Source organism: Schistocerca cancellata, chromosome 1, assembly GCF_023864275.1.
Source record: "Schistocerca cancellata isolate TAMUIC-IGC-003103 chromosome 1, iqSchCanc2.1, whole genome shotgun sequence".
In the NCBI taxonomy this organism is placed as follows: Eukaryota; Metazoa; Arthropoda; class Insecta; order Orthoptera; family Acrididae; genus Schistocerca; species Schistocerca cancellata.
The window spans coordinates 274,647,496-274,675,036 of record NC_064626.1 but is presented as its reverse complement, the minus strand read 5'-3'; the positions used below and the strand labels follow the sequence as shown (position 1 = coordinate 274,675,036).

General features: G+C 43.5%; 1 protein-coding gene across 4 annotated transcripts in view; it reads left to right on the top strand.

The window, feature by feature from the left end:
* The first annotated feature begins 8,197 nt into the window (after window positions 1–8,197).
* LOC126171100 (disco-interacting protein 2) overlaps window positions 8,198–27,541 on the top strand; it is a 647,964-nt gene continuing 628,620 nt past the window's right edge. For all 4 annotated transcript variants that reach the window (XM_049920776.1, XM_049920774.1, XM_049920775.1 and 1 more), the window contains exon 1: window positions 8,198–10,202. In XM_049920776.1, coding sequence (XP_049776733.1) covers window positions 8,213–10,202 — 1,990 coding nt within the window. In that variant the 5' untranslated portion in view covers window positions 8,198–8,212. The remainder of the gene's footprint in view (window positions 10,203–27,541) is intronic.

Below are 27,541 nucleotides of genomic sequence, written 5' to 3'. Positions count from 1 at the left end.
AAGCTGCTGTTACCGGGGAAACGGTTATACGTATGCGTAGCGGTCATGGATCGTGTGCAGCTAGCAGAAAGCGTGTCTACACTCCAGCCGTGAGAAGGAGTAAGTCCGCCTGGCTCTTGCATTTACTTCACGTCTTGATGGCGCTTTAGGACCTTTGTTTCTCGCAGTATCATATCACAAATACTGTATGTCGGATAGTGTGGTCTGATCGTGCGAGTCATTCCATTGATTCAACAATCTCACCGTACCAAACTACAGTACTGAAATGAAAATCTTACTAGGGCCAACGGGAGTGGGATGAACCCTGGTTCAGGGCAAGTAGCGATTCTGGCCACTAGTAGGTGTGAACTGATCGAACAACGTTCTATGTGGCACAAACAGTACTCTGGCGTGGCGGTGTACATTCATACCTGGTCTAGGCGGGTATCAGTGATAGTGTTTTTTGAAGACGACCTCCTGTTACTGTATTCTTTCACGCAGCGTGTTTTGAGGCGGATTGCGGAGCTAGTTACCTCCGTTGAGGCTATGCCACAGATTTTAATGAGAACTAAGCATCCTTCTTGTAAGGTCGTTCATGTAAAGAAGTGGAACTAGTCAGTTAACAGAACGTAATTGGTATTTATGTATGGCCACATACGACCATTTACAGATGAATTCACATAACAGAGAAAATATGTCTTCTGTCAATAACATTAGGATGTAACGCCTTTGCTCTAAATACGCTAAAAGGTCTACAGAAAATTTTTCTCTGCTATTGGAGAAGTCGTGCGTAAGAGACTTCCTCAGATCAAATTTACATTTCATCATACCTGCCAGGCATTTTACATTGTTGGGTAAGTGATCAAATGTTATGGTAATATCTGTTTCTGAGCCTATGTCTGTTTTAATGAACAGTAATGGAGATAATTTTTTCTTCTAGGATTGTAATTATTAATGTCATTATTTCTCCTGAAATGTAATAGATAACTTGTAACGAATTTCTTAAGAAAAATATGCAATGTGATGCCGTAGTTGAAATGCTTAACTCAAGCAGTTGTGTACAACATATTGTTGTGTCGCGCTTTCGTATAATGAAGACTTTCTTGGTGTTACCATGCCCGAACCATACTGTGACACGGTGGTAGAGCTTGGGACTTCGCGTAGGCGAGTGCCATCACCTTCCTATCTTACATGTAAATAAAATCGACAAAATCTCCAGATGTGAGGTGTGAAAAGTGAAAGTCCCACCTTTTCAAAAAATTGCCTTTTCAGTGTTGTTGTGTTCTCGGTACTCTGTTGCATGTCCTTAGGGTTGTTCCAAGGCCCAAATCACGAGAAAATATTTCAAACGTTCATTATTAGACGGCGCATGGTCTTCGTGCCAAGCAGTGTTTCCCTCTGCTGTCCCAAGTGCCATGCGTCAAGGTCTCCTCCACGTATTTGATGCACAGTTCGTGTGGTAAGCTTTTGTTCATATCAATAAAACATCTTTATAATGAAAGGGAATAATTATGGTTTCAAAAATAGTAAAACAAACTTCTAGATGTGAACAGACAACAGATCGGACTTCTGAGAGATATTTTATTGATTTAATGTTGTGATGTCTTATAAAAAATTGGAAAGGCATGTGAAAAATGTTTTTATTGGCTACAGTTCTGCTAGTTAAAACATTACTGGTGTATGTCTGTTCTTTTTTTATCACAAATAAAACGTGATGTAATATGGTTTGCTTGTTGACGAATATGGTTTCCAAACTCAGTTTCCGGGGGATCTTTAAGTGACTGCAGAGGCTAATCCTGGAGTTGTAGATTTCTTCCACATTGTTGACATACGTTCGTTCTGGTGAGGACTGGCTACATAGTTTTGCTTTCCTGCAAGAGCTCGCTTTGTTTCCTAGCACTGCGCTTGCCAGTTTCTGTTTTCCAGTTTAGTTGCTCAAAGCTCTGAAATCCTTCCCAAACATTGGGACGCCATAGTGGACGATTAAGTGCAGAGTTTCTCAGTTACCAGATTCAATTTAACAGCTTTTCATGTTGTCCTTTAATACATCTTTGTATTGTTTGTGTAGTCTTCCTAGTTCTCTTCGACCATTCTTAGCTGGGTGTACGCTGACAGCACTTCTTCAGAGATCGTAGGCGCCTTATGGAAGTAGTCCATGTCTTCGCACCCATTTGTAAGAGATAATATAACAGTAGCCTGGTATACATGGAGCTTGGTCTTAATGCCGATGTTATGATTATCAGATACCCTCACCCGAAGAGGACCAAAAGCGTGCTGGTACGTTTGACGGTGTCAGATTTTAGCATCAGTATTGCATTTGCGGAAAGATGGTTGCCAAGGTATGGGAAGTGTTCTATGTTTTGCAGGTCTTGTTTGCCTTGTACTGTGATTGTCGGGGTATGACGATAGATTTCGGTACAGATTGATGTAGAATTTGTGTCTTCTGTTAAGGCTTAATCTAATACTTGCATATGCTTCATTAAATGCATTTAGAATTGTTTGTAGATCTTTTTCTGAGTTGTCAAGAACGACATTATCGTCTACATATTGAAGTGTAATGATGGCTATAGTGTTTTTTTTCTTTTTTTTTTTTTTTTTTTTTTTGGTCTTGGCCTGTAGTCTACTGAGACTGAACAAACCACCGTCAGTGCTATATTATATTTCTGTGTTCTTCGGCAGTTCCGAGTCGACAAAACGAAATAAAATTCCAACAAATATTGAAAGCGAAGTACGAGCTATCGCACAGTCAGCTATCACACAACCTTTCTTCATACCCGCCGTGATTTTGAAATTATCTCCAGGTTTGTTGTTGGCAATAACCTTTCCATTCATGTTATCGTGCAGCGTCCTAACTGTGTTAATGTACAAACAAAACGTAGTGCCACAGTAGTAATGGCACTTCGAATAAAAACTTTGATTTTCGCACTTGGACATAGTTACTTCTGTGGTATGACACCTAGAACGTTCTTAACAAATTATTTATTTTATCATTTGTCTCAGTATTTTTTACTGTGAAGAGACGTGCAACATCAGTCTGTGGCAACAGAATACCTTGTTAATTTTTGGAAAAGAAATAAGTTGTGTAAACAGAGATACATTGCATGTTGATTCTCCTGACAAATGTGCGACTCGGTACTTAAAAATGTTTGTCATTCCCAGTCTTCATATATTTTTTACTCTCTTGTTATCGGTCAGCATAGATATTTTGTAGAGTCTTTTCGCCTAGATTCCTTGTTGACCCTCGAACACACTGAACCGAAGGCAACAAGATGTTCGGTTGTTTCCGCGAGGCGGTCCTCCGGTACGGATGCGGCACACGGTCGTCGGTTACGCCATCCGTGACGCATAGTTGGCCGGCCGAGGAAAGCGAGGTATCTGTATTCCTGACCTGCGGCGCGCCTTCGTCCAAGTGGGGCGTGCGGCGAAGGACGAAGCCGCGGTATAACACTTCGGCTGCCTTTCACGAAACAATGGAAGTGTCATGACAAGGAGGGGCAAACAAGGAAGGTGTGAGGTTTCCTTGACATTGACTCAATTCTTGCGCGCATCGGAACGTTACAAACTTCAACACTGCGCGCTGTGAATCAGTGATGTGTAGGAGACAGATGAAAAATTGCCTTTTCAGCTGTTTTTGCATCATGGTGAATTCCAGCAGATTATGTAATAAGCTGTTAATTCAGGTGTGACCTTAGGATCAGGAGCGAAGTGTGTCCATCGCGATGAGGGTAACAATACGAAACGGAGACAAACGGATAAACATAAAAGTTTGTAGTTAGTATTATTGAAACTATCTGGTCATGCTCTAGGAATTGCAACATGAGGTGGTGGTGGTGGTGGTGGTGGTGGTGGTGGTGGTGGTGGTGGTCGTCGTCGTCGTAACGGGCTTCTAGCATGACACGGCGTCTCACCAATTGAATAATATTGTACTTTGTTGTTTTTCTCCAACGTAAAGCAGTAACACGATAGATATTAAAATACATCTAAATAAAATTCCCAGGAGTGACCGAGATACAAATTATGTTAGTAGCTGGGCCTCCACGTTTTTTCCACTTACTGTCTATTTCTTTTTAAAAGAATTATCCATTTTTCAAAAGATTATCTTGACACCAGTACTAATCTTCCGCAATAAGCACAAGCCATGCGGCAGTCACAGGGACACACAGCACTGATTTAGAAGAAGGAACACATTCGCTTTTCATTCTGTATACATGTCGGCGTTACCGAGTGTGTGCGGTTTGTCAGTTTACTTAAGGGCATGAAGTGTCGTGGCAAATATCTGTACTACTAGGAATGAAAACTGACAAAACCGTCGCTGCCTAACCCAATGTTCAAATATCTCGCCCCTCTGACGCCATGTTTCGCCGGAAACCACTTGACGCTATCTGTGGGCTTTGCCTTGGTAGTGGCGATACTCTCCGCCAGGATCAGCTCCAGCCCAATGTGAAATTGTATGTTGTGAGGAAATATCTTGAACAACATTGAATGACTATTCCCCTAACAGTGATTGTATTTTTTTCTGCTGTCCACACGTGTATACTCGTTGAAACAGGTATCATAATTTTTGTAGAACTCAGGAAAATTACTTACATTTCAAATAAAATTTTATGATCCTGTTGTACGACCTGGATTAAATTCTCTGTGATACGAACGTACCACTGACCGTTACAGTTTGTCCTCGTCTTATCACAACTCTGCCACGTAAACTAAAACTGGACATTTGCACACAACCAGATTCTTGGCAGGCGAGATGCTATTGATCTGTAGTGGGACACGTTTTAAAACATCTTGAGTTTCTGATTGTGCATGTCTGGCTTCCGATCAATTTTTTGTTCAAACTCGTCTGATACTTTTGGATATCAGTGCAACAAGTAGTGGCCGGCCGGGGTGGCCGAGCGGTTCTAGGCGCTTCAGTCTGGAACTGCGCGACCGCTATGGTCGCAGGTTCGAATCCTGCCTCGGGCATGGATGTGTATGATGTCCGTAGGTTAGTTACGTTTAAGTAGTTCTAAGTTCTAGGGGACTGATGACCACAGATGTTGAGTCCCATAGTGCTCAAAGCCATTTGAACCATTTGAACAAGTAGTTGTATAATAAAGTTATTTATTTACGATTCACAGAATTTTAGGGAGAAGATGCGTACGTGAATAAAGTAGCTATTTTCTTATCACACACATTAATGTTGTGATCTCTCAGGTTTACTCGGCATGATTGATTCATTCCTGGTATTCTGTCAAGCCATTTTTGTACATTACTTACACAGCCGATCCATGCATTTTCTTCAAGTGCTGCAAGTTTTGCCGTTACATGTACTCCCAATGGAAACAATTCTACAGAACACCTTGAAGCACGCAATTAATAAAATTCATTTTGTTTCGTTGATGACGGTAACTCGGGCTACTCAACATTTTTGTTACGCTAGATTACAAATAGTCGATACCAAATCAAATCGTTTTCGCTGCTCCTTACATCGATAACTTGTTCCGTGTGTTGTATGTTGTAATCGAGCTGCCCTGGAACTTGTTTTTATTAAAAACAAAGGATGTTAACCTAGACAGGCTCCGAACTTAACGATATCGACGATGCTGTGACATGTTATGTATACATAAATTTTGCCGCGTCGTGTGATGGCAACCTAAGTTTTGACAGAGTGATTGTTGTTCATTTTAGGGATATGAACTTCAACGGCTATGAAAGATAAAGTTATTAACTGATTAACAATATAGCTTTTCTACATTACATTAATATTGCTAAATATTCTAACAATTAAATGAGGAGTCTGACTTTAATAGAGTGGCCTGTTCTGAAGTACTGTTATTAATCGTGAACCAGTTATTAACATACGTTCCTTTCTGATTTAACGAAATGTGACCAAAATGTCGTTCATTTTTTGCATAACTTTTCTCTTAGATCATAATAAACAAGTTACTATTTGACGGTACTTCTTGAAGAAAGGTAACGTGACGCGATACCTTTTTGTGTCTTTTTCCATTAACTACCTTGCAAGCGTGATTCACATCATATGTTGGTACGGTTGCTGATGACTGATAGGTTACCTAACAGACAAATGAACATTTCACGAAAAAAAATGGCGACTGACAGCAATGTTTTGTTGGAGTTTTTTCAGTTTACACCGCAATTGCGTGCTCAACAGTGTCTGCAGTGGACAAGATAAGTTTGAGAGAGTTTATCTAGTAGTACATTAGATTGCAAAGAAATATCAACTTTTAATAATGCGTAGCTGAAGTATACATTTAAAGAAATATGTGATGATTGTGGTCTATCTTTGCAAAACACCATCATGTCTGTTTTCGTTTTTACGCCGCAAACATGCTTCAGAGTAATTGTTAAGAAAGTAATATTTTCTCGCTAGAACATTTGTGAGCCTGTGTATAGTAGATGTCATGGAACAGCCTGTCATCAGCAAAAATTTGTCGGTGCGTGTTATAAGAAAAGGTTTTCATTCTTTTATTGTAGTATTATTTTTAAATATGGTTCTCTGGTACATTAACAATCGAGAAATTACTCCGCAAAATTTTCGCAACTTTTAGACACAAGCTATTTCTCGATAATTAGTCGATTTTCACGCATAACGGTCCTTAGCACATACAAAAGTAGCAACCATTGTACTGAGCGAGGTGGCGCAGTGGTTAGCACACCGGACTCGCATTCGGGAGGATGACGGTTCAAACCCGCGTCCGGCCATCCTGATTTAGGTTTTCGTGAGTTCCCTAAATCGCTTCAAGGAAATGCCAGGATGCTTCCTTTCAAAGGGCACGGCCGACTTCCTTCCCTAATCGATGGGACCTCACTGTTTGGTCCCTTCAATCAAATCAATCAACCAACCATCCAACAACCATTGTACTATGCTTACAAACAGTATTGTTGTAATGATTTCGAAATTGTGCTGAAACATCTTTGGATCATAAAAAAGTAGGAATAACGTTTTTCGACAAAAGTAAATCACTCCTAATACTTACAGTAAGCTCCTGGTTGTCCCGTTTAATGATTATCCACGCATAATCTGGCAGTTATTGAAGAATTAAGAAAATAACGGAGCCAGAAGTATTGTGTTGTAATTAGAATGAATATTTTTTAAAAAAGGCTGCAGTACTGTGCGTGTGATTCATATTTTACCGCCAAAAGATGGTGTAGGTCAGGGTCATAGCATCGGACATCCCTAAAATATTTTTCTGTGTACAGTTTCATCTTTACGCCAAAGTCCGCTCGTATTTCCTGAAAATATGTTTTCAGATAAAGTCGATTATTACCAACTTACGTGGACGATTGCTTTCCGAAAGCGAATGAAATACGAAATACGTTGTGACTCAAGTGGAATTTTATAAACAAGTTGTCAGTTTCGGAGGAGTAACGTCCAAGTAACTTAGTGGGCTATCAGGTGTGTCAAGTAGCATGGTTTGTAGGCACACTAAATAGCAGTTTCCACTAGAAGCATATGTATTTCTGGATTGTTTGAGTTACCTGTGCAATCTCGGGTCCGCATTAACTCAGACAATCGGCACCTTCTTGTATTTTCGTCCAGCGAGGTAGGAATCGGAAGGAGGAGCTAATGTCATCCATTACGTGATTCCGTCAGATGTACGCACCCTGTTCAGCAGATCGCGTACGTATCAGGTGGTTTCCCTGCACAGTTCGTGCCAGTTGCAGCTATAGTTGCACAGCCGATGGCTTATCTATTCCCGACAGTATGCAAGTGGTTGCATTGTCATTCATGGTTGCGAGCCCAGGAAGGCTAAGGCTGAGCAGCCTCGAATGTCCCGAGAGGCACGGCAATAAAAGCAAATGCGTCGTTCGCTCGTTTGGCCGGTCCTGCACGGCCATGCGGCAACAGTGGACCAGCGTTCCGGTTTTTAGTCCCTCCACTCGCCCGCCTCCCCACGCTCCTGCCTTTTTATCTCTGCCATCATCATCCTCCTCCTCTTCTCCCTTATCTTCGGCGCCTGGCAGCGTCACATGCACACGCACTCTAGGTATCCGAGCGGACAGATTTTGAGGAGAGGCCCGAGTGCTTTGATCCCTCGTCATTGGGAAGGGTCCGCAGGAGTGCGCCGGTGGGCAAATGACCTTGTGCCGGCCGCCGTTGCGCGGCGCTCGGCTCGCTCGCTCGCCGGCCGCGGCCGCGGCTGGAGCTGTGGCTTTCACCGTGCCTCAGTCGCTCCGTGGACGGCTAGCAGGCCGTGCGCGCAATGCTGCCGCCAGGCGACGGTGATGCGCCATGAAGCCCATCACGTTCGAGAACTTGCGCCGCCTCGTCGGTGGCGGCCGCAAGAGCAAGAAGGACCGCGCCGAGTCGTCTTTCAAGCGCAGCGATTCCTTCAAGCGCATTTCCATCAAGAGGAATTACCTGGAGCGCGGAGGAGGAAAGGCCAAACAAGCTGCCAAGGCGGCGGCCGCCGCCGCCACGGCGTCTGCCGTAGGGGGCGGTGCGGAATCCGCCGCACAACCGGAGCCGGCCTCGCTGGCGGCGGAGACCACCAGCAAGTTGGTGACGATAGCCGACGAGGAACCGGACTCAATGGTGATCGGCTACAATCAGTGGATTCGTGGTATGCGCGACGGCGGTGCGTCAACGGCTGAAGGCAGCGGAAAGGTGCGGATCTCGGTAGAACCGGCGCCATCCACGGCTGCCTCCCGACGTCCGCCGACGCCACCCCCGCGTCTCACGAAAGATTCTGGGTCGGTGGAGATCTTACGTTTCGAGCGTTCTCCTGTGTACACGCGGAGGCAACCGCGCTGTTTCCGAGGTGACGATTTGGGACCTAGTGCGAGTGCTAGTGTGGGCAGCAGTCGGCCGGACTCTGCGCTTAGCGTCAGCCTCGGACGGGTATGGATGGACGCGCCCCTCGCAATGGCTCCGCGCAGCCTCGAGTTACCGCGTCCGTCGCCGACATCGTCGTCTGGTGGCGCCTTGGATGGTGGTGCTGGCAAAAGAGCACATCATTCCCTCGACTCGGCGCTAAAGGATCATCATCGTTTTCAACCACGCACCATTTCACCCGCCGTGTCTTCTAGTAAGGATTCTGGTTTCTCATTTTCCAATCCGAGACTCAGTGACGCTCCACTACCTTCTCCGCCACCGTTTAGTCCCCCATCCAGTGGCGGAGGCTTCTTCCGCAAGAAGAAGCCAGCTGTCGCGAAACCGAAACCTAGTGTGAGTCGCGATGGCTACTTCAAGAGGACCAGTGGTGCTAGCTGTTCCGTGAGACGTAACAGCAGCCGCAAGAGGAAAGGCGGTGGTGGAGGACAGCGCCGTAAGGGACAGCAGTCGAATACAGCCCGGTCTGACATGTATCAGGTAGTTATTAGTCGACCCCCTCGCTCACTGGCGGCGCTCAAACTCGATCCCATGATCTTCGTACCACCAGAGAGGCGAAGCGCTCGCCGTAACAACCACAAACCAGCTAAATACGAAGTGCGGGAAATTCGCGACTACTGTGCGCCGCATGACTCCACTCATTATCCCCTGACGCTCGGTGGACTGGATGACGACGACGATGACGATGACGGACTGTACGAAAGTATTCTGGGAGACTATCACGATAAACAGTGCGACAGTGCAGAGCGGCAGTACCCTCCGCTGCCTCCAACCCGTGAAGCGACAGATGGAGACTCCAATGCGCGGTTAGGCGACGAACCAGCACAGATGCCATCTCCTGCACCGGGTCCAGTGAGGAGCAATAGTTCTGGGGATAACACTTCGCGTTCCTTGGGAGAAGGGGATAAATCGCGACCAATTTTACGACATAGCAAAAGCCATGACGTGGGCGAAATAAGTGCACGACCGATCAAGAAAGGCGAACGCTCACGCAGTGTTGTTTCTCTTTTGTCTACAGAACAATTAGAAAGACAACCCGCGAGTTACTTACCGGAACTTCCTGTGGCAGCTACTTTCATTACCCTAACTGGCGACGTTGCATCGGAGTCCGATGATGAACCACCTACGCCCCCCGTGCGAGTGACAAGTGTGAAACAGATTCAGTGTGTTACGGTAGTGGAAAATAGCGAGTCAGAAGAAACATCGGAAGAAGAGACGTATGTCCCACTGGGCGTGTCTCCCGTGCCCCGGCGACGACCAGTGCGGAGGAAGAAGTCACAGCAGCTGCGTGGCAGGAACGCCAACGTCAAGTACTTGGCGAAGCCGGGCGTGCACCGTGCGGCCTCGACTCTTCGGCGTAGCCGCCGGGGACACGCAACCAAGAAGACGGGTGAGTCTTCTTCTGCCTCGTGCAGCAAAAAATCTGTCGCCGCCCACTTATTTGAATAGCCACGTCTGTTTATGAAACGAAATAAAACATCTGTCTATATGCGTCGGTCTCACAGTTTTCAATAACACCCACTACTGGTTTCAACGGTAGATATTGTATATTTCTTCGTAAGTGATGATCCGTATACGTGTTTATTTCTGCCCAGTGTAGTCAGCTGTAAATACAAGAAGGCAGTACCCGGTAGAAATACACGAGTAGCCATTATCAGTTACGTGAAAAACCTTCGTATCCAACTAAAAGTGTAAACCATCGAAACTAAACGCGTCATGGGATCTGTAAAATATTATGTGATTTACGCAGGTAGTTGTTTTATTTTATTGGTTCCTTGTACCCCTTTGCTTTAACGAGATATGGAAGTTTAAATTTCTTGTCTCGATTTTGCTGTGGCTGAAGATAGAGGCATAAAAGGGAATGTGGATTTGACATGGTATTCACCCACGTGTTTCGATAGTACAAAAAATTGTTGACATCCATATATAAAAGATGAAGCCCGTAATGAAAGTGACAGGCATATCAGTTGGCCACCTTTCTGTCGCCCACCAAGAATAATCCTTACTACATCTCACAAGTAATCACATTATTGGTGAGAGATGTACGATTACTACATGAAGTATTTATTTTCTGGCCGTATTTTTTATGTAGAGGTTCTTTTGTTTTACCTTAAGTATATTACTTCTATTAGCCTAATACGGTAGGATTTCTGTTGTTCTAGATAGAAGGTGGATTAATAAGATGAAATTTTTGTGGTTTCGTTGTGGGTGCTCTCAAGTTTTCATAACCAAGAGCAAGCGTTTCATTTCACTCTCTATCATTCTTGGCATTAAATGGAACCAATAGTGAAAACTTTCCTGTTAATTCGACTTGATAAAGAACATGACCCTATATTTCTGAAGAAACTGCTACTTCGTAGCAGCTGGCCGCATGTGCTTCTCTCACCTCGCGGTGACGCGTACTCACCTCGATGTTTACCGCTGTTGAGAGTACGTAGTACAAACCTATTACCACAATTACGCGTTGTCCGAAAACTGCTCGCCTCTTACTGCCCCTGTTACGAAACTGCGACAACATAGAAGAGAGATAGAGGCACGTACCGCCGCTGGTATGCTGATACAGATTTCGTGGTCTTGATTACTGTTAACTTACGACAATTTTTGTCGAACAGTACCCAGTATTTCTCTGTCAAGTGGACTTAAACGTCGGTTTCTCCCAGCTTTAAATTCATCCTGTATTCTTGTGGCGCAGCGACTTTACATGCAGTCGCCACAGAGCATGAGCTTCTTTGAATAATTTAAGCAAAAATTGTCGTATCGCTGTCATAAGACAGCGAGGAAGCAAGTTTCATGTTCTGCATATAAAGCGAATAGAAGGAGCTGTTGAGTTTCACTCGTTACTGTTTGACGTAACTACACGACAGCCACTGAAGAAACTGAATTAAAAAGTGAAGAGATCGAAGTTCTAAGACAGAATAATTTTCAGTTATGTGTCACTCATCTGAGAGAAAGATAGTGCTTTAAAACGCGACAGAAATTAATTTAATCAAATTAAGGAGGAAAAGCGAAAATTAACACTTTGCCCCTGATTTGAGCTTGAATTCCTATCCACATTTCGTCAATAGCGTTGGTACAAGCTGTAAGGTGGATTATTTTTAATATGTGTGGTAGGTATCCTGGATAGTCCACGAAGACGCGCTGAAAAGTAACGCATGTTGATTTTTTTATGTGAAAACTCATAAAGGTTTTTAAATAAAACAAACATCATTAACGTTCTACACCTTTATTCTTCATGTCTAAATATTTACAGCCTCTGACGCTAGAGGGCTCCAAATTGTAGCGCCTAACATGGCGATGTGTAACGTAAGTATGTCGGAGCTTGAGAAACAGTGTACTATATTTAAGAGTTTCGAATTCGAAGTGTTTGTTCACCAATGGAGAAACCTCTCTTTGGGCATGACAGTGGCAGAGCACACAGAGCGCTACGAAATCTGCAACCATCCGACGCCTTGGGTTCACTGTCATCGATCATCCTCCGTACAGTCCCGACTTGGCCTCATCAGATTTTCATCTGTTTACAAAAGTTAAAGAACACCTTCGACAACTTCACGTTGATAATGATGAAGCGGTGCAAGCAGAGATGAGGTTGTGGCTCCGTCAACAAAGTGAAACATTCTCCAGTGATGGTACAGTCTCAAGAAAATATTCTCTCGTTGGGAGAAATTTGTCGTCGTTAGGGTGACTACTTTGAAAACTAAATATGTGGACATGAAGAACAAAGATGTCAAAAGTTAGTAAAGATTGTTTTATTTAAGAGGCCGTATCAGTATTTAAAATTCAGAGGCCTTACTTTCAGCACGACATCGTACAAGGTATCTACCCAGACTTCTCGTGTGTCCCATTTGACACATGTAGGCTGTTTTTCCGCAGCATCACTCCTTCAGCAGTAAACTGAAGGGCGGCTTCATCATTTTGTGTCGGCCGTTCATACATCCACATACAGTCTGCACGTGCTTTAAACGATCAGGTGCGATGGGTGAAAATCTGACGAATCCATTCGTAGAGGTCTGGATCTGAGGAATTATTTACGCCATTTGATCCGTTCTTTCTCAGCTTCATTACGTGTCTGTAATACGAAGACCATTACATAAGACCAAGCCACACGAAACAACAACATTAAGAATTTAGGTTAATGGAAAGTTCTAAAAAGGAATAGCCTCAGGGTCAAGATGTCTGTACTCACTAAGCAACCCACTCAAAAGTAAAGCTTTGTCAATCACCACAAAGATGAAGATATACAACACTATTATCTGCCCCATAATTATATACGGCTCAGAAAGCTGGACGCTTACAAAGAATGAAAGAGAAAAACTGAATGTTTTCGAAAGAAAAGTAATGAGAACAATCTGGGGACCTGTGTTGGAGAATGGTGCATGGAGAATTCGAAAGAACAATGAAATTTTATCAGTTAATGAAGCAACCCACTATCATTCAGAAATTATAAATTAGGAGACTACAGTGGGCTGGACATGTGGCCCGAATGGAAAACAACAGGATCACCAAGAAAGCATTTGAAGGAACTCTCCAGGCAACAAGACCATTGGGCCGACCTCTTACAAGGTGGAAAGATGATAGAGAAGGTCATCGCAGCATTAGGAATTTCCGCAGGGTGGAGAGAGGCTGCGAGAGATAGAGGCGGTGGAAGCAGATCGTTGATGCAGCGCGTGGTCTACAGGGCCTGTGATCGCTGAGAAGATAGAAGAAGAGATAGATAGAGAATTCTAAAACAAGATCGTCTGCAACGAGGAACACACTTGAGCTTAGACAGATCAAAAGCAAACTAAAAGGGAGATGAAAAATTTTGTTTAATAAATTGAAAGTTGTTCATGTCAGGGCGTCGTCCGGTGTTAAAGACAAGTACTAAGAAGTTATTTACCACTATCTCACATGGAAATCAAAGACAGTGTAAATTAGCAAAAAATACTCCTTGAAACAGTTACAAACTTCTCAGAGTTTTAAAATTTAAGTAACGTAATGGCATGGCTTAATGTTTGTTAACTAGAGGAAGCCTCCAGAAATGGAGAAGAGACACCTAAAATATAAATCTCTGTAAGCCATTGCATGTCGGTGACTTAGAAGATAAAACGTATACAGATTTCCGGGTGACTAAACAAAACTGGATATATGTATATCTTTTGAGGACTTCACCTGTAAATTGTGGAAGTTCAGTCTCCTTCCACGATTGTCCCAGAAAAAATAGCCTTACTTAAGTATTGTCGAGAATAATGAACTGCATATTCCCTTTATTATGATGTCAGCATCACACAGTTGTATTTAATGTTGTTTATTAACAGAGACCAATTTCAGAGCTTTCAAGGTTTGTCGTCAGTAGGCGTGGTGACCATCGATGTACTCTGCAACTGAAAAGTGTAATTTTTTTTCTTAATCGTAGCTGGTTATCAAGTGTCTTAATATGAAGAATACGTATCAACGATCTCTGACTATGAAATATGTCGTGATGGTATAGTATGATGATGGTCACCAGGTGTGTCAGTTGATGGAGCCATAAGAGCGTCTAAATCGACTGTAATAAATAAAAAAATGGCTCTGAGCACTATCGGACTTAACTGCTGAGGTCATCAGTGTCCTAGAACTCAGAACTACTTAAACCTAACGAACCTAAGGACATCACACACATCCATGCCCTAGGCAGGAATCGAACCTGCGAACGTAGCGGTCACGCGGTTCCAGACTGTAGCGCCTAGAACCGCTCGGCCACCCCGGCCGGCAATTAATAAAAAAATTTAAAACAGCTGTGTGAAGTGAGTATCATCATAAGTAGAATAAATAGTGCATTACTCTCCGCAACAAGTCTATATTAGGTGTCGTCACCAATATCTTCCAGCAAGATGGAATGTAGAAGGTTATTTACTGATAGTTCCATTCTTTAACAATTCTGAAGTTGTCTGAAAATAATTCCGTGTTGTGGTTTTTTTATCAGTTTTTTGGTTAGCACATTCCTTGTTGTGATGTTGCTTTCTGCGCAACCATGGCAGTGTTACAGAAGTTACTGAATTTTAATGCACATGACACAGGTCTCTTACCGAACATTTAAAATGCTAGCAGCACACAGAGTTTTGTACGGTTTCCTGAATTCATTAATTTTGATGACATAACACGCAGTTCTGTTGTATCTTGTGTATAAATATCAGTCAATTATAATTAGAATCAGTAAACACATACAAAACCCTACTTGTTACAGTTAGGGAGAGGAGCATGAAATAGAATGACCGCAGTTACTGAGCAGTAAGTAAATCTGATGGTTCACTTCGGTCTGCTGTTATGATACTGGGAAAATGTAATAAGTTTAGAAAGGATGTTTCTTAAAGAAACAGTCGTGCAACCTACTTTAGAATATCGCTCGAGTGTGACGGATCTGAATCACATAGGACTAACAGGGGATATTGAACGTATACCTAGAAGGTCAGCACGAATGGTTACATATTTGTCACGGAAATGATGAAAACCTGCATTGGCAGACATATGAATATGTGCGCAAATAGTCCCGGGAAACCCTACATTCGGAGCTTCAAAAACAATGCTAAGTGAAGAACCCAGAAATACAGGGCATCCCAGAAGGAATGGTCAGTATTCAGGGATATGACAGGAACGATCATTAGAAGCAAGTCAGTCTAGCAAACATGGACCCTAAAATATATCCTTAAAAGAGTTATGAGCGTTTCTTCAGTCGAAGACATGTGTTTCCCATTATCGAAGAAGTGGTAGTGCTCATAGGTCGTAAGGTATGCGTTTTAGTGTCCACGTGTACTAGACTTTTTTGCTTCGAATGATCGTTCTTGTCACATTCCTGAATACTGGCCATTCCTCCTGGGACACCCTGTATACTTCAGCTCCCTGTATATTGCTCTCGTACGGACCGCGAAGACTAGTAAACTAATGACAGCGCGGAAAGAGTCGTTTAAACAGACATTACGCTCGTGCTCCTTGCGCAAGTGGTACGGGAAGAAAACGTTTGTGCGAAGGGGAAGAGCCCTCTGCCATGCACTTCACAGACGTGTTCAAAGCACAGATGTCGATGTAGACTATGCCGGAAAAGGTGTAGCAGTCCCTATCTTTCCACCAGTCGCCCAACCTACATTGGGTAACGTGGAATAAGTAGCTTTATGTATGGACTATTTAGTTGGGAAAGTACTACGCAATGCGTTAATGTAATTCCATCTCTTGGACTGTGCGTGGCGGGTTGCGTGTTTGTAGCACCCTCCCCTCTGTTCTCCTCCTCCTCCGTCACCCCTACTTCCCGTACACGTCATTAATGGCAGTCCTGTGTATCAGTGGTTTTCACATGGCCTTCTTTCCGCAGCGCCTCGTCAGATTGCACAAGATAACGCGTCCTTGTACAGTGCATACGCAGTCTTGTTGCCAGTTGCGAAAGATAAAATGATAATGGGACTCCCTCGTATGCGTGTAGTGTTGCGCCGTGTAGAGGCAGCTCGCACACAAGGTTAGCAGCTTCTGGTCACCACTGCTCACAGCAGACCCGCACGGCGAGCTCCGGCGGGGAACTCCTCGGCGGACATAAACGCTGCTCGAAATAATCACTGTGTGGCCGATACATATGTGCTCCAACGAGTTCTGCGTCAATTCAGTTGCCACGTAGGAAAAGCGTTGTAAGCATTTCGTCCAGATGAGCAGAATAACGGTGTAGCAAAAGCTCCCATACGTCAGCTAAGAAGCTAATTAGAACAGGTGCGGTCACGACGGGACAAGACCAAAAGAAACAGAATTCTCTGCAAATTCCACGCTCAAGTTTTCCATTGACACTGTTTTAGATCTTTGGTAACAAGCTTTTTGATTACAGCTTTGTTCCTCAAATCGAACCGTCAGTGGTTGGGTAATGACTCGCCGGTGATGGACAGTAGACTGTGGATCAGTCTTGTACGCCAAAAAAGTCTGAAGGCAGGCTGAACAGAAAATTCATTGCCTCTAGTGAAAGACTGGGACTCCAAACGTCCGGCAGTGTTCTCAGTTTTAGGGGACTGATGACCATAGCTGGTAAGTCCCATAGTGCTCAGAGCCATTTTTGTTCTCAGTTTATTCTCAGATCGACCATATCAGCTACAGATTTTTGTTAATTCCCCCGTTTTTTTTTTACCGCTTCTCATATTTCTGGATTCTCAATTTAAACGGTTATTTTTCCATCTTTTGCATGCCATCATTTTGTTGTTATTTACAAAATAATTTGGCGTTATTCGCCGGCCGTAGTGACAGAGCGGTTCTAGGCGCTACAGTCTGGAACCGCGCGACTGCTACGGTCGCAGGTTCGTATCCTGCCTCGGGCATGACTGTTTGTGATGTCCTTAGGTTAGTTAGGATTAAGTAGTTCTAAGTTCTAGTGGACTGATGACCTCAGATGTTAAATCCCATAGTGCTCAGAGCCATTTGAACCATTTTTTAGCGTTATTCTTCTTAAAGTATGTTTTCTGTAGTAAATCACACTTTTGTGTGTGTGTGTGTGTGTGTGTGTGTGTGTGTGTGTGTGTACAATAAATATGTTGTAACTTGAAAAAAAAACACACAAAAACAAGACGTTGTTTTGTTCAACACAGAATCTTAAAAATATATTCATTTATTCTTAAGTAGCTATTTTAATAGAAACACAATTCTTGAACTATTCATAAATATTTTTGGTCGAATTTCGCCAATAATATAGATAATGAGGATAAAATAATAGAACGGTTGTCGGTAAGTCAGCGAATGTCATAGCACGGAACAAGAGAAATAGCGTGATTTAAAGACGTTATGCAGTTTAATTGCAACTTTTCAGGAGAAAACTTCGTGCTTAGTGGAGTACTTCCAAACTTGATACGTTCAAAAATGCTTCAAATGGCTCTGAGCACTATGGGACTCAACATCTGAGGTCATCAATCCCCTAGAACTTAGAACTACTTAAACCTAACTAACCTAAGGACATCACACACATCCATGCCCGAGGCAGGATTCGAACCTGCGACCGTAGCGGTCACTCGGTTCCAAACTGAAGCGCCTAGAACCGCAAGGCCACACCGGCCGGCTTTGATACGTTCCTTCGGTTTTACAGATCAATATTTGTTGAGCCTTTATCCTGACAGTGTTTCCATGTCTTGCATTAGATCGTTGTTGAGGTAGTTTCTGATCATAAGCATTCTTATAAGGAACTTCTTTAGTCCGTTTTTTGTGACTTCATCTGGTTATCGTCTTTTCGATTTTATATAATTGGGTATGACGTCGTTAACACCTGGGTTTCCGTTTACTCGTCTACTCATCATTATGCCGTTTCTCAGTATTCGCGTCGTGTTACTTTTTGCTGTTCTATTAGTAGCTTGGTTGTACAATAAAGAACACAGTGGCAATACACACTGGCTACAAACTCGATTTGAAGCACGTAGATAATTTACCTTTGAATACGACTTTCAGTTTCTCAGACCATCAAGAAGCTCTTTCTATATTCTAATTTATCGTCTGTAATTGCCAACCGACTGCTCATATTCAGTTCGCCGGAAGAACATGAAATCGTCGACTGTACCTGACAGCAGGAGGATAGCCCAAAAACTGCGGCAAAGAAAATTGTTCGAAATAATCACACATCTTATATACGTTACAGGCCATAAATGATGCTTCATAAAATTCGAAACGCGCATGGCAGAGAAGCAGAGTTTTATTTATATTCCGGCTTGGATCTCCCTAGTAAAGATGTAATAGTAATGAATCAGTGTTATCTTTTATCGTCACTTTATTTCCTTCAGATCTCTGACTGTATAATTGTTTTGGGTTTCTTCTCCGACGCTAGTTAACCTAGTCATTACCAAAGTTCAACTGCAGTAGAAGGAAACGAAACGATGGTATTAGAGAATTGTACATAGGTTTTTCTTGGGTGTTATCCTTGATTTTGGACGTACAAATTATCTGATATATCTGATATGCCTCGAGTGTATGCCCTTAAACATCTTATTATTTTATTATTTGTTTTATTTTATTTATTTGTGTAACTTAGCAGAAGTAGGGCCATCAGGCTCTGTGTTATATCTAACCATAAAATTCTACGTATTTCGTTGTACATTCATTACGATAAGTATGTTAGAAGTTAAATCTAATTCGCAACATTATTAAGCGTTTAGTAATTCTATAGCACGAAAATACAAAAAAAGTTTACATTCGTTTATGAGTGCAACAATAGAGACAAATTAGTTTTAAATTATGAGGGCTAGCAACAAAGGACTTCAAAGAAAAGGGAGACGAGGGAGAGATAGAAGAACGTGATAAAACAGAATTAATGAAGATGATTGGGAGGGGGGAGTAAAAAGTGACATGACTTTCTGAAATATGAGAAGAGCAAAAAGCGTAAATTTGAGAAGATGGGAGCATTTTCTTGACTAGTTGACGGAAGGAAAACTGAACATATGCGTTAATTTTTGGGGAAGCGTTATGAGAGTGACGGAATAAAGTGTTTTAGCCTCTTCTTGGTGTACGTTGTTCGCTCAAACAGTGACGACTGCAAGAACACCTCCTTGGTCTGCGCCAGTCTCCAGAGTACGACACAATCGGGAGCCTGTAGAAACCCGCCTGGCTGAACATTGAGATCGAGTCGAGGATGGCCGACCACGCGCGTCCATCCAGCGTCAGCCTTGCTGCGCGCGCCCGTATCCGCGAAACCGCTCGCTTCCTGCCCCCCCCCCCCTCCCCTTCCCCCCTTTAGCCTTTCTAGTCGTTACTGTCCGTGAGCGCCAGCCGTGTGCCTTCATAGCCCAAGTGTCTCGACTGCTGAAATTTCCGTGTAGTGGTGGAAAATCCTATTTCTGAATACAGTTGTATGCTACTTGTAGAAAGGACTTCAAAAATGGTTCAAATGGCTCTGAGCACTATGGGACTTAACATCAGTGGTCATCGGTCCCTGAGAACTTAGAACTACTTAAACCTAACTAACCTAAGGACATCACACAACACCCAGTCATCACGAGGCAGAGAAAATCCCTGTCCCCGTCGGGAATCGAACCCGGGCGCGGGAAGCGAGAACGCTACCGCACGACCACGAGCTGCGGACAGAAAGGACTTCGGTTGGGCGTATATCCCAGTGCACGGAGAAATAATACACAGGTATCAAGAAATTCAGAGTAAAACAGAAGTCGACCGGTTTCTTGTTGAAGGAACCTTTGTTGACGTTCATCTGTTTCATGGGCTTTGTAACAACGAGCTCAAGTACCTATTTTGGATGTGGCTGGTGCCAAAGTAAGGCGTGTTTTAATTTAACTGTTCCGTTTTACTGTCTGACATGACGACCGTGGTTATAAAGATTAAGTTTGTTTTGTAATATTCTCTCTCAGAGTTCGAATAATAAGTAACCTGTCTCGTATCTTAATGGTGTATCCAAGTTTAAAATTTAAAGTAGCCTACTTAATAATTTCATATTACTGAGTTTACTTCAGTTTTGGCGTTGTTCTGTGTCGCAGCATATCAGATGCTTGCAGGTTCTTTCGCTCCCATGTACCACATTTCATTTCCGTGTAATAAACTGCTTCAGACATCCTCTTCTCAGGTGATATTCTTAAACAAAACCATTTAACAAGTATGTGGGAGCTGCGGATGGCCACATATCCGAAATATTATAGAATTGTTCACTGTGCGCTGTAAAGTGCAACAGAACGAATTAATGGCTTCACGTAGGGCCACAAGGAGAGTAAAACGCATCAATATTGTTCTATGCGCCGATGAGAGCATTAATCAGAATCCAAACGGAAATCATCCTGGAGAATGCGATGGGAGAAAACTGTGTTTTACATTACGCCAATCCTGTCATACTACGTACTTAAAACGGTTTATTTATACGATGTATGTAAAAAAAGTGTTTTTGTTAACTCCTTTCAACGTTCATTGGATATTATACTCTATCAATTTCTATACTCTGAGCTGGTGCACAATCCTGTGCGTCAAAAGCTGTAATGCAGCTAGCTTATTTCGGCATACTACAGTTGCATATCTCTGAGTGAGAAGCAGATACCAATATCAGGCTTTTCCGATTATTTTTCTTGCGGTCGTATTCGCAACGAAGCATTATTTCCCGGCGTAGTACAATTGTAGATGTTTACATCAGGTAGCCCACACTCATAACACACGAGAATTCGGCGTCGTTTAGCACCACATGTAGCGTGTTTGAACGCCGGCGGCAGAAAAAATTCCCGCCATTATAATTTGAGCGGAAGAGAAGCAGAGATGGTGACCTATTATTCCCAATCACCATACAGTGCGCCATGGTCTTAAATTGTTAACTCAGATTTCTCCATAGAATTTTAAAGAGTTAGGACTTGTGACTATCGACGGTGAAGTGTCCATCAGGTGTCAATGTTAAAATCGGCGCCGGCCGATGTGGCCGAGCGGTTCTAGGCGCTTCAGTGTGGAACCGCGCGACCGCTACGGTCGCAGGTTCGAATCCTGCTTCGGGCAAGTTACGTTTAAGTAGTTCTAAGTTCTAGGGGACTGATGACCTCAGCAATTAAGTCCCATAGTGCTCAGAGCCATTTGAACCATTAAAATCGGCGACCCCTTCTCGATACTGCAGAGGAACGGGTTTCAAGTTTCCCTCCCTTCTTTGACTAGCAACATCAACACAAACAAAATAATACACTGTACAAGCACACATCACAATACAGATACGCACGTAAGAATTCCCATACCTACGTAATTCGGTGTGCCCCACGAGCATCAATGATGCTAAGGAGTAGATGGCGTGTGTAAACTGGTTTCATTACTGCGCAAAAGTGATACTGAGGAGGTGGCCAGATGCTGAGCAGAACTCTGGCCGCTGATGTGAAGGCAACACGGAAATATGTCCCTACATGATTCCATTGCATTGTGAATCAGTAAAATAAATTAAAAAATACTGTAACTAAAGGTTGTTTCATTTATCACTGGATGGGAGTTGCAACTTTGCAAAGGGGATATAGGTGAAAAGAAAACTGATGAGTAAGAATAATTTATTTTTGGTTACCGCCTTCGTTGCGGGAATATTCGGATGCGGTGCTTTTGAAGCGACGTGGGCGCTGCTCCTGACGCTTGTGTTTATGGAAATGTTTTCGTTACTGCGCCGCGGCCAGGCCGGGTGCCAGAAGAGTTACGTGCAGCGAGGGCCCCGCGGTTCAAGGTCGCGACCCGTAATAACTCTGAGGAATTCCCGAGGGCCCGCGTTGTGTAATGGACGCCCGTTCCCACCACGTGGCACCCGCGGAATCCGAAAGCGAGCGCGCTCGGCGCTGACGCGGCCGTTCTCACACTGGCGAACGCCGGCGCTGGCGCCCTCTTTACGTAAGGCGCGGCCGGTGGGAAAGTGTGTGTGTGTGTGTGTGTGTGTGTGTGTGTGTGTGTGTGTGTGTGTGCGCGCGCGCGCTCCGCGCTGAGATGTGCGTTGATTGCAGGACCGCTCTCGCCACTAGCCGCGCCGGATTACAGTTTTAGTGCCCGCACCGCTCTTAATGCTCTAGTCCGAGCGGTAACGGTAGCAAGTCCCTTCCGCCGTCTAACTACGCTGATGAAAATGGAAAGTGTTACACCGTGAAGCACTAGTCTGATATCTATCAAGCTTTGTGGAGGTGTTTCACCACGGAACGGACACTATATGATTAAACTTCCATTCCGCTCGGAACTGGTGTCCACATTAATATGTGTGTCCAGCACAGGCGCGCATTCTGTCCTGTAATCGTTGCGGCGCAGAAGCAGACAGGATCTCAATGCCATTTGAGGAATTTCTTGCCGTGACTGTGTCAGTTAACAAAGAGATGGAGGCTGGTATGAAAGTTTACATTTTAATGTCACATCTCTGCGGGTGACACATCACAGGACCAAGTAGACCAGTCAAGGATCCGTACAGTCATTAAGGTGTTTTTTGATGTGAACTACATTACATTGTCCAGCTATTATCCTGCTGGACAGCACCATTTGGTATCCAGGTTACGAAGGGTATGCCGACAGGGTTTACCATTCTTGCCACATACCGGTGAACATTCAGCCTCCACTCCATAATTACCAAATCAGTCCTGTTCCCATATCCAATAGCTCCCGATTCCACGATTCCGGGAGTTGCATGGCTCTCGTGAATCGCTCCTTTGTGTGACCTCTCACTAGGCTGTTTATAAACACGCCACCAACAATAACGAAACTCACCTTTGAACGCCACTGAATGCCACTTAACGTCCCAGTACACTATGCAAGTCTCTGCTCCTAACAAAATGGTTCAAATGGCTCTGAGCACTATGTGACTTAACTTCTAAGGTCGTAAGTCCCCTAGAACTTAGAACTACTTAAACATAACTAACCTAAGGACATGACACACATCCATGCTCGAGGCAGGATTCGAACCTGCGACCGTAGCGGTCGCGCGGTTCCAGACTGGAGCGCCTAGAACCGCTCGACCACTTCGGGCGGCCTACTCCTAACTGTCCTGGGCAATATTCCTCCACGTATCCCTACTTGGATTTCAGCTGCTGTCATTCGCCTGTTCGTCGCAGCCAGTGTAGTTCGTCTGGAAGGACTCGTGCCTGTTCTCGCCTCACTATTCTCCTGAGTACATATCGTCCACACTCGGTGTTTAGTCATCATTCTACAGCAAACTGTTCGTGCAATCTTTTGGTATGATGCTCTCTCACCCCCATACGCCAGTAATCTGGTGTTTTCAAAGTCCGAAACATGGCTTTAAGCTGTATGCGTGTGTTCGCTGGGTATGCTGTCTTGCTGCCTCCACCTGAACATTTGCATTAACGTTTGACACATTCGGTAGCAATCACTTAAACACATTGCTCTTCATTTGTAGCATTGATTTTTTCTGTCCTGAAAATAAGCTATCATAACGATGAAATTTTAATCATCAAATCCCAGAGGTATGGAAGTACCGGGTCGGTAGGATTCGTTCAAAGTGTTCATAGTGTTACGGTTCCCATTTCCGTCAGTGGATGGGAAGCTAGACGAGATGGATTCTGCGTCGTGCAGAGCATCCTGTTCATATAAATAGTGAAGTAAAGCTGGCTTTAACCAGCAGTCTCTTCAGAACACCGCAATGCTGCATTAATCGTGCTCTTGTTGAATATGGTACGCCTGTGCTTCCCTCCGACATTCGAAACGACTTAGCCAGCACTGTACAGGGAGCCTGAAGTTTAACGTGGACGCAGAACCAAGATGAAACTTCGCGTATTTTACATAAGCAAATCGTTGTCAGAGCTGAAAGAGTCGATAAGCGTCAGAACATTGTCCTTGGACCGACTGGATAATGAACTTTGGATTGGTGGTTAGGTATTTGCCCACCGAGGCACACATAAGAATATATTACATTTACAGAATTTTGTTATGTTCCCAGTCTGCAATATTTTAGCGCTACCGCCTTAATTGTTATATCAACTGTGGCGTTATTCGGAAGCAATGTTACCCTCCTTTATAAATCTGATAACGAGACGCTCTAATTTCGGCAGTGGCCAACCATCTCCTCAGCATCACTTTCGCACAGTAATGAACTCGGTTTACATGAGCCTAGCGATAGAGCACATGTCATCCCGGTCTACTGCTGTTCGTGGGACGTCCTGAATCACGTAGCTTTGGGCATTCTTATGTGTGTATCTGTACTGTGATGTGATTATTTTGTGTTGTTGTTGTTGTTGTTGTTGTTGTTTCTGGTTATGCCAGGGAGGGAAACTTTAAATCTCTTGACGCTACACAACTGCTCCTCTCGTGTATCAAGAAGTGGGGAGGGTTGCCGTTTTTTATATTCCCACCTGACGGACACATTACCGTCAACAGTCACAAACCCTAACTGTTGAAGATACCACTCAGAGATTTGAGTTAATAGTCCAGGGCACTGGCGCACTGTATGGTGACTTGGAAGAATAGGTCACCATCTCTGCTTCCGTTACCACCGAAGTAATAGCGATGGGTCCGCCCCCGGTAGCTGAGTGGTCAGCGCGACAGACTGTCAATCCTACGGGCTCGGGTTCGATTCCCGGCTGGGTCGGCGATTTTCTCCGCTCAGGGACTGGGTGTTGTGTTGTCCTAATCATCATCATTTCATACCCATCGACGCGCAAGTCGCCGCAGTGGCGTCAAATCGAAAAACTTGCACCAGGCGTGCGGTCTACCCGACGGGAGGCCCTCGTCACACGCCATTATTATTATTATAATAGCGATGGGAATTTTTTCTATCTCCAGCGTTGTAAGACGTGCATGAATGTGGGCTACCTAGAGGCTGATACCGGTATTTGCTACTCATTTAGAGATACGTAACTGTAGTATGCCGAAATAAGACCGAGCGAGGTGGCGCAGTGGTTAGACACTGGACTCGCATTCGGGAGGACGACGGTTCAATCCCGCGTCCGGCCATCCTGATTTAGGTTTTCCGTGATTTCCCTAAATCACTAAAGGCAAATGACGGGATGGTTCCTCTGAAAGGGCACGGCCGACTTCCTTCCCCATCCTTCCCTAATCCGATGAGACCGATGACCACGCTGTCTGGTCTCCTTCCCCAAAACAACCAACCAACCAACCGAAATAAGACAGCTACATTACAGTTACTATCGCGAAGTATTATGCAACAACACAGAGTGTAGAAATTGCTACATTGCTACAATTTTTACACTCATTGTGCAGATAAACATTTTTAAATACACAGTATGCCAGGTTTGGTGTGATGCAAAAAGCAGACTCTTCCCGTGGTATTCTCCAGGATAATCCTTGGGAAAGTTACACACATAGTGTTTGCATTCGGATTAATTCTATACACGGCGCATAGAACATTATTAGCTTCTTTTACTCTCCATATGTTTTGTTTTGTACCAGAAATTATTATTTTATTTACTGTGTACATTTCATTAACTACCCCTGCGGGTAGAGGAAACTGTTTGAGATACGACCCGTGTAGATTTCGCTTCTTTTGCGGAAAATATCAGTGAGTTGAGAGTAGGGCAGAGTGGTTCTAATTAGAAAATGTGGAATGTAGACGAAAGGTTGGTTGATTACAACAGTGCTGTATTGGGCAATGTCCTGTTGGAGGAGGTATGCCTTTTCCTTACTCTGACCTTTGAACTGACTTTTCCGGACAGCCGGCACACTTTGATGTTTGTAATATTTTTGTGTGTAGCAGTAAGGTATAAATAAAATTTTAACCTCACATTTATTTCTTCGCTGCATTTCATATGAGAGTTGCTATGCAAAGCAAGAAGGGCTGCAAATCTTTAAATTGAAAAGTATTCACGAACCGGATGGTTGGTATTGATCCCCCAATTATGACATTGTTTTTCTCGAGCTGAGATATTCTTTTCACATCGGCCTTTCAACCTTATATATTATGCAGCTACTTTCAGACTAGTATGCATTGTGCACCAATGAATGTTCGCGTTTTTTTGTTTACTTGCAGGATCATAGGATTCCTGTCTTGCTGGATAAATGTCTCTGGCAATTGTGCCGTGAATTTGTCATTGATGTTTATGTGAATTTCGGGGAACCGTACCTGCCTCATCTTCATTTTGTATACCTCTCTCACGTGCCCTACATACAATTTCTCATAAGATCATGGCAGGGCTTCTGAAATATATAATTTTCGCTCCGTTCTGCCTGCACGGAATTTTATAAATGCTATGCCACAGGAAACGATTTTGACTCGTACTGATTCGGCAACTTGAGAGATCTAACACCATGAGAAGCCACATTCGATGTTCAAATATACCTGATAGTAAATAATCGCGGCTGAGGGCCAAATACTGTACAAATTTCATAATTTCTTGTGTAATAAAACTTTATGTAGAACTGCTCAAGAGGTTTACCGTTAAGGTAATGCCATTTTTTCCCATTCTTGCGGAATAATTCTTGGCACATTGGATACACGATTATCCAGCGTGCTTTGGCTGCACGAGGGGAAATGTAGACCGTGTCAGATAAGAGTTTTACGCTCACTAGAGGAAGATCACGCAGGCTGAATGCGCTACTTGAGGCGTAACGAAATCGATACCTCTCTTGTCCCCTCTAATTTCATCCTTCCATTGGTATAAATCAAAATGTAAAGCATCGCTCGCTTTGACGACTCGTGAGATTTCCTGGACAGGTCTTACGCTTTAGTAAATAATGAAAGTGTGCCGTTGCCTAAAACAGTTCTAAAGCATCCTGTAACATAAGTCAGACTTGCGTCACTACCTCGTAAAGAAAGTGTTGCGTGTTCGAGTTTCACGTCGGTAGAATAATAAATGTTATTTGAGACGATCACGTCGGAGTCTAGAGCAAAACACATTGAAATTTTTTTAATAACATAGCTTTACGTGTGACGCCTAAATGCACTTACCCAGTTTTGTCTCTCTTAATTTAAACAGCTTTTCATTTCGTTTCGTGAGACTGAGTGAAGCTCGTTTCCGTTCTTTTGCAAAAAACTTCGTAAGTCGTAAGTAGCCTGAAATCGAACCCACGACCTGTCAGCAGGTACGAGACCTCGGACACGGTCTTCCGTAAAAAAAAAAAAAAAAAAAAAAAAAAAAAAAAAAAAAAAAAAAAAAAAACCTAGTAATATACAGAGTAACCATACGTTAATATTTTTAATAATTTTTAATTTTAAAGATATTATCAAGAGTATCCCTTCTAGTTACACGTTACGTTTGCGTGAACCAGTGATCAAGGGGGACGCTGATTCGAACTTATCATTGCTTTGATAAGATTGCCCAAACTATGGTGAGTTTTCCCTATCTGCCTCATTATTGAGTCGTCCAGCCAGTTTATCGT